Raw genomic sequence first — 13,260 nt, forward strand, 5'->3', positions numbered from 1 at the left:
TGCCATGGTTTATTTTCTGTAGGTCACCCCTGGGCAGGAGCACCCTCCCTGTCATGCTTCTCAATATGTCGGGCTGACATACACCAATCAAGCACTCAGCCACGCAGTAACCACCTCAGAGCGTATCCTCAGCAAGGACTGTGGATACCCTATTGCTCCCTATAGGCACAAAAAGAATGAACCCAGTCCTGTACCCGCTTCCTTCATGCCTTCATCCTTTGCCACAAGGCAAGGGGACTTCATCTCTCTTTGGTGAACTGAGGCTGGAAAACAGCCCCAACATGGTTTTCAATTATTACTTTCTTTTTTAGAAAGCAGAAACACAAACCAGCAACTTCTGAAATCTGAAGAGAAGCAAAGCAGTGGGCCTTTGGGTAACAGAGAGAAACTCATCTTCAAGACTTTTTTGGTTTGGGAAGCTGTGCTACAAAGAGAGAGTTTCCAAAGCACTCAGACATTGGAATCTGAGAGCAGCACACACCAAGCCTTTCTTTAGAAATGGAGGAAGGAGTAGCTGGAGAATAATAAACCAGCAACCCTAGCTTACATGCCTGGGAAAGATCTCGGGGGAAAAAAAAAAAAAAAAAAAAAAAAAAAACACCAAAAAACCACAACAAAATTGCAGGTGTAGTAAGTATTTCTCAAATATAAATTGTTTCAAAATTATCTACTTTGTTTTTCTGGCAGAGCAAAGGACCTAGTAGGTAGGCAATTTTGCAAATAAATGGGTATTTTTTGTTAAATAAAGTATCTGCACTCACTTCCTACATTTTTTTTAATTAAAGGTTAGAACACTTGACTTGCCTCCAAACACCTTGCCATCACATTACACTCCAGATGGGGTAAACAGGAAATCTTGCATAATTGTCCATGTTCCTTATACCAGTTTGGCATTGACACGGTGCCAAAGGGTATTTAGCACCTTTGCTCTTAAGAACCTCCAGCAGCTTAATTACTATTGGAATTATGACTTAGGAAGAAAAACAACAGCCTATTTGTTGAGCAAACATTACAATAAGCTGAATGTTTTGTTTCTCAATCAAGTTGTCTCTGTGCAGCTCTATGGACTCACCTCCCTTCCAAGACAAAAGGTAGGAGTGATAGGGCAAGCCCCTTTATCCTGTTATACAAATAATCTGGTCAAGCAGCACAGGAGCAAAGTGCTTGTTGATGACCTAAAATAACCACCTACAATAAATATCTGAAAAACACCTAATGAAAGTTTTAGAGTAGAGTTCGCGTAACTGCATTGAAACAATGCATTTTGGAAAATCCTGTTAGTTCCAAGCATTAGTTAGTTCCAAGTACTTAGTGAATAAAGTGAATCCCTTCCTGGTCCTCTGGATCTCCAATTTCTTTCCAGGCTGTGGCCCAGTTCAACTGAGGGGCCAAATATTCCACATCATGTTCCCCTGTCACCCCCACCGTTGAAATGGGTAGGACATTGTGAAAAGTGCATATTATATGGCCCTATGCAAGATATTTACTATATGTGTTGTGTTGTGTTAATTGTTGGTGTTGTATTAATATTTTAATAGTATAGTAAATGAAGTTTTGTAGTTAAAGTGTAGTTTTTGTATGCCAACCACAGGAAGACGTAAATCTTTCAGAGAAAAAGAATTTCCTACTTCCTTATCAGAAGAAACCAACTCCTCCTGCCTCTCTCAGCCTTGAGAATGCCACAGAGATTAAAGGAAAAAGTGATACTAACCAGAGACAGTTCTTTGTTTAAATCAAGTTTATGCATCATGTATAAAATATATGAATATTCAACAGGCTATTGCTTTTAAGAGATAGTCCTTTGTTAGCAGGGGTCCTCCTCCTCCAGAGCTTGTGGCTCGGGAGAGGCACCCAGACGTCTGTAACTTTGTTTTTATTGTCTCGTATTGTCCTATCTCTAAAACTGTTCAATTTTGACTCTAATTCTATTTTTATAACCATCTTATTTACTATTAAACTTTTAAAATTTTAAAACAAGTGATTAGCGTTTATCACAGACATTTTCCTAGGACATGTGGCTTGACCTACCCCCTGCCTGATCAGGTCTCAGCACCAGATCTCCTACTCAGCGGGCCAGAAGGCTACCACGTAAGGGAGTTGGGCAATATGGGTATTTTTAAAGGAAAAAAAATCAACCCAGCTTGCTTCTTTCAAAACTGGCCAGGAGAGGGATGCCGGGTTTGGAGAAACCAGCTAATTCCAGAGGCAATCTGCACACCGCCGCACGGAAACTATGTTTAACATTTCTGCACGGCTGACCGCAGTTCCTCCGCTCCTCCCTGCACGGGCCGCTGCGGGAGATTATCCTCTTGAGGCATCCAGTACTTTCTCCCTGCTCGCAGCGTCTGAGGGCTCTGAATAGCAGGGGTGAAAAGGTCAAATACCTCAGAGGAAGACACTGAAACCTCGGGCCTGGTAAATGATGCGTATTATTGCCTCCTTTGCAGCGCGGAGACGTGTCAGCATTGAAGATGTGAGCGTGTATTATGTGCTGTGTATCTTTCCAGGCAGCAAACAGATAGCAAACTCAGTGCAAAGGCTACATTTCACTGCTTATCTGCCGGTCTCGAGCATTCTGAAACCCTGAAGGGATCACAGTGGTTCAGTGAGATCGGTGCTGGGTCCTTCCTGAAACAGCCTCTGAAAATGCACCGTGATGTTGTGCTTTCTGGAGGAGAAGGGAGGGGAGGATCTAAAGGGGAAAAGGAGGAAAATACTTGAAATGGGAGTGGATGAGCACTAGAAGAAAGGGGAACAAGACGGCGAGGCCGTGCACACATTAAAATGCGTAAAGCAAAGGGAAGTTCGTTGTGTGGGGGTGTAAATATCACCCCTGACAGGACAACTCCACCGAGATCCATGTTTGGTATCCCAGGCTGTCCTGGGGGTTCACAGCCTGTGTGTGCACTGACTGTGTGTGGTCAGTCAGTGTTTTCAGGGTAACATCTGAATGCAGAGAAAAAACATCTATAAGCAGCTCTTTAAATGTAGTTGCGTAGTTTATTTGCAGCAGTCTACGTGGTGTCCTAATGACAGGACAGCCTGGAAAAAAGGCTAATGAGGATGTAAAAATGAAACCTGGATACTACAAATAGGTCTGATCATCAAAAAATAAAACAACCCTCCCCCAAAAAAGAAAAAGAAAAAAAAAAAACCCAAACCCAAAAAAAACCCCATAAACAAAGAAACTGCCCCCCATAAAACAACAAAACACCTCAGAGGAATCCTGCAGCAGAGGAAAAGTCCAGTTCAAGACACCACTCTTAAAATGTTTATTAAAATCTGCCATATTGTTGCTGGTGCATCACTGTAACATGAGGAGTCAGATTCTGCTTTGGGAACTGCACAGACTTGAAAATCCAGAGCTGGTCATCAGAAAGTTCAGCAAAACTACACTTGAGCATTTAGAGATTTACAGAAAGTCACAAGAGCTATCAAGGTGTAACACAGATTAACTTTACCTCTCTAACCTATTGCACGAAGCCACAGGCCCACAGAAGAAGAAGTATCTTCAGCTCCAAACAAGCACACTCACAAATGTGGGCTTAGAAATCTTCACACAAATAAATTGTGTCGTTCATTTGACTTCTTCCGGTCAGAGTTGCTACAATATGGAAGCATTTCTTCTTTGCTGTTTGGTGTCAAGGTTCAAGCAGCATAGAAATTCTGTGGGATCCCTTTCACACCTAGGCCTGTTATCTGTTTTAAAAAAATAAAAATTAAAAGATAAAAGAAAGGAAACAGAAAAATCTCCATCTGAGTATAATGAAAACATTCAAACATTGTAGAATATAGCAACTGACTACTATGTGGAGGGTCCCCTGCTTCAAGAGAAGCCCAAAAAGAGTCATTACTTGGAGTTCTTTCAAACTCTTTAAGATCACTAAGATTATCAAGCACTACTCAATAATTTTCCTAATTTGAATCTTATCTGTGGCTCTTACATGTAGTCCTTATCTTCAAAACAATTCATAGTAATTTTTAACATGTTTTGCCCATGCAAGACAAATGTGAATTTGGAAAACACCAATTCCCTTGTAGAACTGGAGAACAAAACCAAAAATGATGCTTATTTAATCATCCTGTGGGCTTCTAAACTGTGCTGCTTGAACATATCAGTTCTCAGCCATGAAAAATCTGCTCTAAGCACTGCTTTCAACAGGAGTGTCACAGATCTCAGAATAGATCTCCACTCCTCCTGTAACATGTCTTCATCCTGTGGCCAAAGCAATAAAAGAGTTTGGTTTGGGTTGATGGCAATTGTTTAGTAAGAACTGCATTTTATTCTCCTGATGTGTTTTTTGCTAATGGAGCAGAAAAAAAAAATGAAGAGAGAAACAAGTTTCAGATTCAAGAGCCCCAGACAAAAATGTTTTTTAAAATGTAGCAACCATTTTTAACAAAAAAAATCCTAAAAGTTTTGGGATTGAGATACAAAATTTTGCCCTGGTAAATTTAAACATTTAATTTTTAAAGGGGAAATATGTTCTGTAAGCATTTTGATTTCCTGGCACAATGAAAAACTGAGAATTAATTTTCCAAAAGTGATTAAAATATAGCAAGAGATAAAAGCAATTCCTTGCAATGTATTATAGAATACACTAAACGTATGGCAGATCCATACCCACTCACTACCTGACCAGCCAACTTTGGCCAACCCAGCTATCAACACTATTACTTGTATTTCCCCAGATCTTCCTTCCAATTGCATGAGCAGCTCTGCAAAAGCAGCTGGGCCTGGCTGGGGAACAAGCAACGCCCCTGGAGCAGTTCCTGAGGTGAGTGGGATGAGCAAGGGCAGCCGGGGCCACCTCACCCTCAGAACATGAGGCTTGGCAGGTCTGATGCACAGAAAGAGAGAAATAAAATCTGCTCACCTTGAAAATCTCTCCCGCATGAGGTTCCTTGGCTAAGGTGGCCTCATCCAGTCCATCGTATGCAGAAGTCACATACATTTCTGAGTAGTCTTTTCCCCCAAAGCAGCAAGAGGTGATCCTTGGAGTAGGCAGCCTCACAGTTTGGATTCTTTTTCCTGGGAAAAATGTGCAATTGTTTTCTAATGTTCATTTTTTAGGAAGCATGTAATTATGAATGTACTATTACTACACATGGTTCAGATTTGACATTTACTCAGAAGGCACCTCCCCTTCAGACAGAGATCATATCCTAAAGGACAGTTTGTGGGGAAATAAAATTATTTCATCTGCCTCATCTTTATTTTTCAGGTTCTCCCCTGCATCTTGTGAGGCTTCATTTCCTTTTCTCAAAACAAAGCAGTACTGTACGTGAGGTCAGGAAGGGCAAGGACACCTGACCTGGGATGGGCGCTGTTCCTTAGAGCATTTTCCAGTTAAACATTTCAACACTGAGAAATTTTACATGCAGTATTTTGTGTGGGTTTTTTGATAGTGGTGTTGTTAAGAAGAGTGTGCAGTTCATCAGCCAACAATGGGAGCAGGGGTACCTGACACTGGGAGGCAGCACAGGGAGCTGCACTCTTCACATGAGCAGAGCCTGAGCCAGCGATGCTCTTGGCAACCCATGGGGCAGAAACGGGCCATAAATTTCACCTTATCTCACCTTCAAACCATTCCTCCTGCTGCCATTCCCCTCACATTTACATGCACAAACTGGCAGATGCCTTACCTGTCTCTGGGTCTATGCGAATGACTCTGCCGCCGTCAATACAGGCCACCCAGAGCTTCCCTTCTGCATCTATGCACATCCCGTCAGGCATTTGCTCCTCCTTTTCCAGATGGTACAAAAGCTTGGGGCAGGCTGCAGGAGGAGTTACAAAGCTGATGTTACGTGGGCAGCTACCCATTCTGTATCAGATCCCAGCCTAACATTTTCCATGTCCTTGCAAACAGCTAAGTTCATTTTGTGTGAGAAAGACGTGCGGCAAAATGTACATAACACCTGCATTTTGAAGATGGGTTAAAAGCCTAATTCAGCCTGGTAGAGACAAGTCCCCAGCACAGCCATTTCATTCTGGGATTGTACCAAATTATAGTGTTCCTGTTATTTTACCAAGAGAAGACAACAAAATGCCCCCATCTCTCTTGTTAACCCATGTGCTGCCTGTCATAACACAACAGCTGCGAGTGCAATAACTTTTCCTGTATTTCAATGGTCATGGCAGCCTGGTTATGTCATATAAACAATTACCTGGGTTTAAACATCGGTGATAAGCAATCTCTCCTAGCTAAAGATCAAAAACTTTACTTTTTAATGGCCAACCAAGCAACCAGTTTTGATTAAGCCTGGACACCAACAACTTATTGTCTAGGATGCAGTGCAGATATGTTGGTGAGCAAGTCTGGTCCATGGAATGGGGCCCATGGGCCATGGACCACCTGCTCTGACCCACCCAGCACTTTCTGGCCATTACACTACCCATGAATAGACAGCTGTGAGCATAAAGCCAAGCCTAGGAAGCTCAAACATGTCACTTTTTTATATTTGCAGGGGAAAAGTTGCATTATATCCTAAATTCTGTAGAAAGATATGTTCTCAACAAAATGAAATCTGAGTGAATGTAATTACTTTGTGCTATTTTCATCTGTGATTACCCAAAGTCTGCACTCTTTAAAGTACAAAGGCAGTTCAGCCGTTTAAATTCCTGTGGAGTATATCAGGCTGATACAGCACGAAAATATTTCAAAGACTTTTGAAATGAGGTTAGATTCATTTTGCTTACACTTGAATTTTCTTTCTTGCAGATGTAATAATAATAAAAAAAAGTTTATCCATAAAATGAATTTAAGTTAAATTTGAAAGCATCTTAATTTCAAAAATTTGGTTGGGAAACCTGCATCACAATGACAGCTTGATCCTCCGAATACCTTTCTGTGAAATATATACATGCACATTCTCCACTTGTATTTATGGAGCTAGTTCAGTCAAAGTAATTCCGGTAGATGGCACTCAAGAATAAATACCATCCTAAAAGCTCTTTCTCATGCTGTAGTGTCGTTTCTTCCCTGCAACTCCTTGAACAGGTCTAAGTATGAGCCATCTCTCCAGATGAAAGTAAACTGAAAGACTGTCAAAAGTTTGTTCACCAAATACACCTGGTGTAATCACAGTCAGCCATCTGACAAGTTGTAACCAGAAGATATGAGATGTGTCAAATAAATCACTGCATTTCACGGGTCTTGCTGCAGACAGAGCAGTAGCACTACTTGTCACCAAATTTAAAAGCATGTGTACCAATCTTTCCAGTGTGCACATCGTAGCTGAAGGCATGGACAGCGTATGACAGGCTGTCAATGTGAAAGAAGGTCCTGTGGTCCAGGGACCAATCCAGACCATTGGAGATGTCCAGCTGGTCTAACTGTTTTATTACTGAATGGTCAGGGAAGAGGGTGTAGAGAGCTCCTTGCCGCCTCGCTCGGACCCCTGGTGCTGTCTCTTCAGCCATCGTACCTGAAATGGAAGTGGGAGCATGAGTTAGAAAGTAGAAGCTTGCTCCTCATGATTGATCAAAAACCTCCTTTAAGTGTTACCAAGAGGTCCTATGGAGAATCATAGGACTGTAATTTTTCTTTTCTTTTCTTCCTAAAAAGATTTTTTAGGAAGAAATTCTTTGCTGTGGGGTGGTGAGGCACAGGATCAGGTTGCCCAGAGGAGTTGTGGATGCCCCATCTCTGGAACTGTTCAAGGCCAGGCTGGATGGAGCTTTGAATGACCTGGTCTAGTAAAACTCCCTGCCCACGGCAGGGAGGTTGGAACTAAATGGTCTTAAGGGTCCCTTCCAACCCAAACCTTTCTATGATTCTACATTTCTACAATCCTCTGGTGAAAGGGACTAATAGATCCTGTCAGATTGATGAGAAAGAGCAAAAGGAGCAGATCAGGAGCAGCTGCCTCCCACAGAGATGATCCTGGCCAATGAAAGGAGATTTCTGCATTGCCATGAGATTTGTCATAGACATCAAAGACCCAAAGGACCACCAGGACATGACAGAGGATTGAGGTTTTGCTCACAGTGAAAGTCAAGATGCAGGCAGGCATCATATGCTGTTTTTGTGGTTACTCTTTGTAGGCTACTTCTATGATTTAACTGGGCTGTGACCTTAAAATACAGGTGCACACCACGTGCCTGAGAGCATTGTTCAAACAGTTCTTGAGCCTGGTGCCATGATCGCTTCCCTGGGGAGCCTGTTCCAGTGCCTGACCACCCTGTGAGTGAAGACCTTTTACATAGTATAAAATCTAAACCTCCTTTTTGCTTTCAGGAGGCTGAGAATCTCCCCCCACATCCTTGTTTTTCACAGGCTAACCGAGAGAGGCTGAACATAAAGGGTGCAAGCTGCAGCTCATGTTCTGCTCTAGAAGCTGCATCCTTCTCTACATCTTCAGAACAAATCCCATCTACATGAGCCCTTCATTGGCTTTTCCATGAAGGCAGCTGTTTGAGAAACACCATCCACCAAGTAGGAGAGCCTTCCTGTCAGATGGCCCTTGAAAAGAGCATCTGTCCTCATCTAGGTCAGAAGATGTGGAGTCCCTTGTCCTCCTCCACTGGGCAGTAACCAAGCAGAGCATCCACAAGACACGGAATAAAACACCTTGTATAAAATACACTGTAATTAATTTCCTTTTGTTCCAGGGGAAATTTCTGCCAGGAACTTACCAGCAAAAAACCTCCCCTTTGGATCCACTTTCCCATCATTGAACCTGTTGTTGGGCTTATCCTGCTCGAGCTCAAGGATGTTGGTGATTGCCTGGGTGTCCCAGTCCAGGAAGGCAAACCTGGTCCCCAGGGCGATGACATAGCCCCCACACTGCCGCAGAGCCACTGAGCCGACACGGGCATCTGTGGGTGAGAGAGAGCAGAAGATGAAGGGAAGCTCTGGGGCCATCACCCAGCCCTCACCGAGGGCATCTGGGCTTGACTGGGACATCCCTGGTCGGGAAAGGCTGAGCTGATGCTGAGATCCTTTGCCCCAGAATTGTTAGCACATCTCACTGGTTCAGTGTTCAATGGATCTTTCCATCTCCTAGCGTGGCACAGCCGTTGGGACTGTACTTCTTCCTCTGCGGGTCCCAAGTGAAACACGCATTCCTATTTAGGCTTATCAGGGGCAGCATGCGCATGGTCCTCTCTGCTCGGCTGGCTTCGGCCACACTGAGCTCAGCATTGTGGGAAGACAGGGTGTGTGGTCCCATGGAAAGTAAGAGAGACCACCAACCAGCAGGGCTCCTGCCAGGAGGGGTGAATGGGACAGACAGAGAAGGCTCCCAGGATGAAGCAGTAAGTACAGACTCTTACCCACAGACACGCTCTGCACCTCATTGGTGACAGGGCTCCAGCGGCAAACTTTCTGTGAGTTGATGTCTACGTAGACAAGTGCATTCTCCCTTTCTTCCCAGACTGGGCACTCTCCCATCCGGTTCTTCTCCTTCACAACAGACTCGATTTTGATGGAGGAAGACATGGTCTGAGGGGAAGTTAATAATGGCTGTAATTAAAAGCTCTCATGTGAATTTTTTTCATGCCTACAATGTTTAAAAGCAGAGATTATAAATAGCAAAGCACTCCAAATCCCACATGACAAAGTAATTTAGGAGGTTCATATGACGTTTCCATGGCCTCATGGCTGGAACTGAGCTTGAGGTGCCAAAGCTTCTCACCAAAACTTTCCTAAACCACAACTGCTGATGGAGCACAGGAGCTCTGGGGCTATGGCCCTGAGCTGGAACTGAGTTGCCATCTGGGAATCCATGATTCTAAGGGTCCCCCAGACCACAGGGAGGGATCAGAAGGCACCAGCACCAATAAGACAGAAATATTTTTGTGGAAAAACAAGGCTTTGCCCTATTGTGCCCTATTGTGGACTTCCTCCACAGGAAGACATTTACACACCCACAGCACCAACCCTACTTTGCCAGAGAGGCCACTGCACAACAAATGCCTGTTCCCACACTAAGTCAGTGAGAATATGCAAATACTGAGGAAGCCTCCTGCCTTTGAAATTCTACTGCTTTGTTTTCCCTCTAAGCATTTCCTTCTTCATCAGCCCCCTCACTGCCCCATCTTCATCTCCTACTCCAGCTGCACACTCCAAATTTTGCCCAAAACCTGTGGGGTGCAATTATCTCAGTTGCTGCCCGGAGGGCCAAAGCCATCAGTGAGGTTCCCATTCCATATGCCTGCTTCTGCCAGAAGTTGTTCCTGCCCAGGCTGCCCCATCCCCATTGCAGCAGGGCCCTCGCAGGGACATCAGTCAGCCACAGCTGATTGTCACCCACAAAGGGTGCGCAATCCATCAGGTTTGTGTCCTCTGAAACACAGATCCTGGGGCTGCCCTCACCTTGCTGTGGGGTGGGATGTGAGCAATAACCACAATTCAGCTCTTACAAAAGAAAGAGGCCCACTCACTGCCTCAGTCACCCCTAATGGAGCCGCCTCCACTGCTGCACCCACTGGCCTCAGCACATGTTTCCACAGATTGGGAGATAACTCTTGGGAGGCAGCCAATCCCTGACATAACATCAGTCCTAGAGGGATTACTGTCTTCAAGTGGGTATTGTTTCTTAGTAGGTGAGCTGGTGATAAGGTTTACAGATAATTAATTAGCATTAATGCACTTCAAAATACGTGGGAAGAGCCAGTCAATCACTGTGAGAGGAAATGCCAGGGCTGAGGGACGTGGGATCTTTCCTGCAATGAATCACACCACCAAGGTACAGTTTCAAACAGCCACCTATCAAATACGTCCTTCTCCCTTCCAAAAAGCACTGGCCACAAGAGGCTGGGCAGCAAGCTGTTCCACGCAGGCAAAGAGCATCTAAAGCGTAAACAAGGATACACAGCAGGATGCCAGGTTTTGACCTCCAGAAACCTGTTAAACAATGCTTGAGCTGGAGTAGTGAGTTTCTTGTGGGTTAAAGCTGTGTCATGTGGCAGCCATATGTGGGACCGGAGCCTTGCAGACACAATGCTGACTTTATTGTGTCGTGGTCTGGAAAGCACAGAGCTATTCTCACCCCTGTGGGAAAACAAGAGCTCGGCAGCAGCGCGGTTCCTGCAGAGGCAGAAAGCCTCCAGACCTGCAGCAGCCAGTGTGTATTTGTTTTGTCAGTTGTTTCATTGGCCCAACCAAGCCTTATTAAACTTTTCTTTTCCCACCAGCTCCTGTTTCATTTATATCCCCCTTGTCCAACTTCTGCAACACCAAAACAGGAGCCTGGTAGATAAGCTGTGGTGCAATACTGATTCACAGAACCACCCCACGTGCCACATGAGGAGTACACAATCACACTATTGCCAGCTGTTTCATAAGGCATAGGCAGGGGAGAATCCATCCTGCCTGCACTAGCTGCCTGCTTCCCTCTCTCCTGTTCGCCCAGCGGTGCTGCAGAGTCCTGCCCTGTCCCATGGACCCTCAGTGTACATCCTCCTTCCCTAACTGCATCTTCAGACACAGCATCCAGCCCCTCTGCCAAACAAATAACTCCTATGTGTCACTCCAGCTGTGGAGGTTTCCATACTGGTGAATATTGTGGCTCAAATCATCATCACCCCTCCCTGTTTTTAAGAACAGGGCAATTAGAAGGGAAGGTCTGTGTTTTGCTAGCTGAGGTTTCACTAATTTTTACAAGCAGATGAAAATGGAGGCTTTTAACAGGAAGGACCATCCAACCCTAAGTGGCAGCATTGCCCTCCAAAAGATTCCCCACTAGCTGTGAGGGACTCAGCCCTGGTCTTACTTATCCAGTCTGTGTCCCTGCTCTGCTCAGTGCTCTGCTCATTTCCTGCCATGCTCTCCCTGCTGACACTCCATGGAGCTATGCAGCAGTAACCTTTCACCAAATACAACATCTCAGAGTGAAAAATGAGGAAATGACCCCCAAAAACCTGGTTCAAAATATCCCAGCATAATCAGTTCCCCAGGCATTCTGCCACCTGGACACCTTTATCTGTGGCACCTCGCACCCTGCTTGGTATAGCACTGACCCTTCAGAGTTGAGCATGCAAGGAAAGACAAGAATTTCCAAGCAAAATCACCAAATACTTCTGTATTCTCCCAAAGCAAAATTGCTGCACAAAAAAAAATCATCACATTCAACCTGCCTGTATCCTCTTTCCAACATTTTGTTGGCTTCGTAGCCTCCTGAACTCAGGCCCAAACCCCTTATGGAGAACTAAGGGATGGACAGGTGTCACTGAAACATTTTCCAAGTTCAACTATTTAAAGTTACCAAAATTTGGAGACAATAAGAAATTTTTCCTGTTAGGTATAAAAAACTAATGTAAAAACATCCTGCCTGCTCTAGAAACTCAACCTTCTCTCTGGCAGCTATTTAAAAATAGCCTTTCTAGACCTCTGTCCACATTCCTTTTCAAATCATCTGGACAAAAGTCAGTCATTTCAGTACCCCTAAAAATATACAGGTAAAATACAAATGAATGACCAGCCTTAAAAGTTTTTCTGCTGTTTCACTCCCTCTCTCCCTCCCGTGCAAACACACATCATCTCGTTTTTAATGTCAAACTGAACCTTCAAATAAGCGGGTAGAAAGCTAAAACTTTTAATGTACAGTCAAACAACCATCTGCACAAAGCAAAGAATTTTAAGAACCCTTTTCCCCTCAGTCAAACAGCTGAATATCTTTACCAAGCTGGAGGACACCTATGCGAAACTCTGCAGTTCATCACATCAACGCACCTGCCGAGGAAGATATTGCAAGACCTGGGTTGGTGACTCTTTTCCAGCACTGGTCCAATGAAACTGGCTGCTGTTTTCAGCGACGGTTAAAAATGTGCACCAGTTGATGTTATCTGCATGGAGCAGGTAACCTTTTACATTTTGTATTCATCAGCAGTCACATGAATGATGAGGCAGGGACCAAAGCCTTTCTGAATGGTCTGGTTTGCAGAGCCAGCAGCAGGACATGTGATAGAGAAAAATCCTTGCTCAGTATTTTTCTCATGTCAGGAGAGCGCGAGAGGGAAACTGAGGTGTTGCACCATTCAGTCGCCCCAAGGGCTAACCCAGTCTTCCAAAATTTAGGGTGTTGAAAAGGGAAGGCTAATGAAAGATGCAAGGGAGGGTTTTGTAGTATTCTGATAAGGAAAAAAATATTGTTGTGATTAAGGCTTATTATCATCTTTAAGATTTGGCTCCTACTCCCAGCTGCGCCACAACCTTCTTGTGTGAAGTCACAGGGCTCCTCACCTCGAGCATGGAAAGCTTGATCGCACTTTGGCAAAGAGCTCCGAGCTGCTGCCTGCAGCACACTCAGGGAAGG

General features: G+C 44.4%; 1 protein-coding gene across 1 annotated transcript; it reads right to left on the reverse strand.

Annotated features, from left to right (window-relative positions):
* Positions 1 to 3,539: 3,539 nt before the first annotated feature.
* LOC120748512 (regucalcin-like) lies at positions 3,540 to 9,443 on the reverse strand. The gene is made up of 6 exons (XM_040054912.2): positions 9,278 to 9,443; positions 8,639 to 8,821; positions 7,213 to 7,428; positions 5,647 to 5,778; positions 4,878 to 5,032; positions 3,540 to 3,699 (listed from the first exon to the last, which is right to left on the reverse strand). The coding sequence occupies exons 1-6, from the start codon at positions 9,441 to 9,443 to the stop codon at positions 3,649 to 3,651; spliced, it is 903 nt and encodes a 300-aa protein (XP_039910846.1). The 3' UTR covers positions 3,540 to 3,648.
* Positions 9,444 to 13,260: the final 3,817 nt, after the last annotated feature.

Source organism: Hirundo rustica, chromosome 2 (genome assembly GCF_015227805.2).
Source record: "Hirundo rustica isolate bHirRus1 chromosome 2, bHirRus1.pri.v3, whole genome shotgun sequence".
Taxonomy (NCBI): Eukaryota; Metazoa; Chordata; class Aves; order Passeriformes; family Hirundinidae; genus Hirundo; species Hirundo rustica.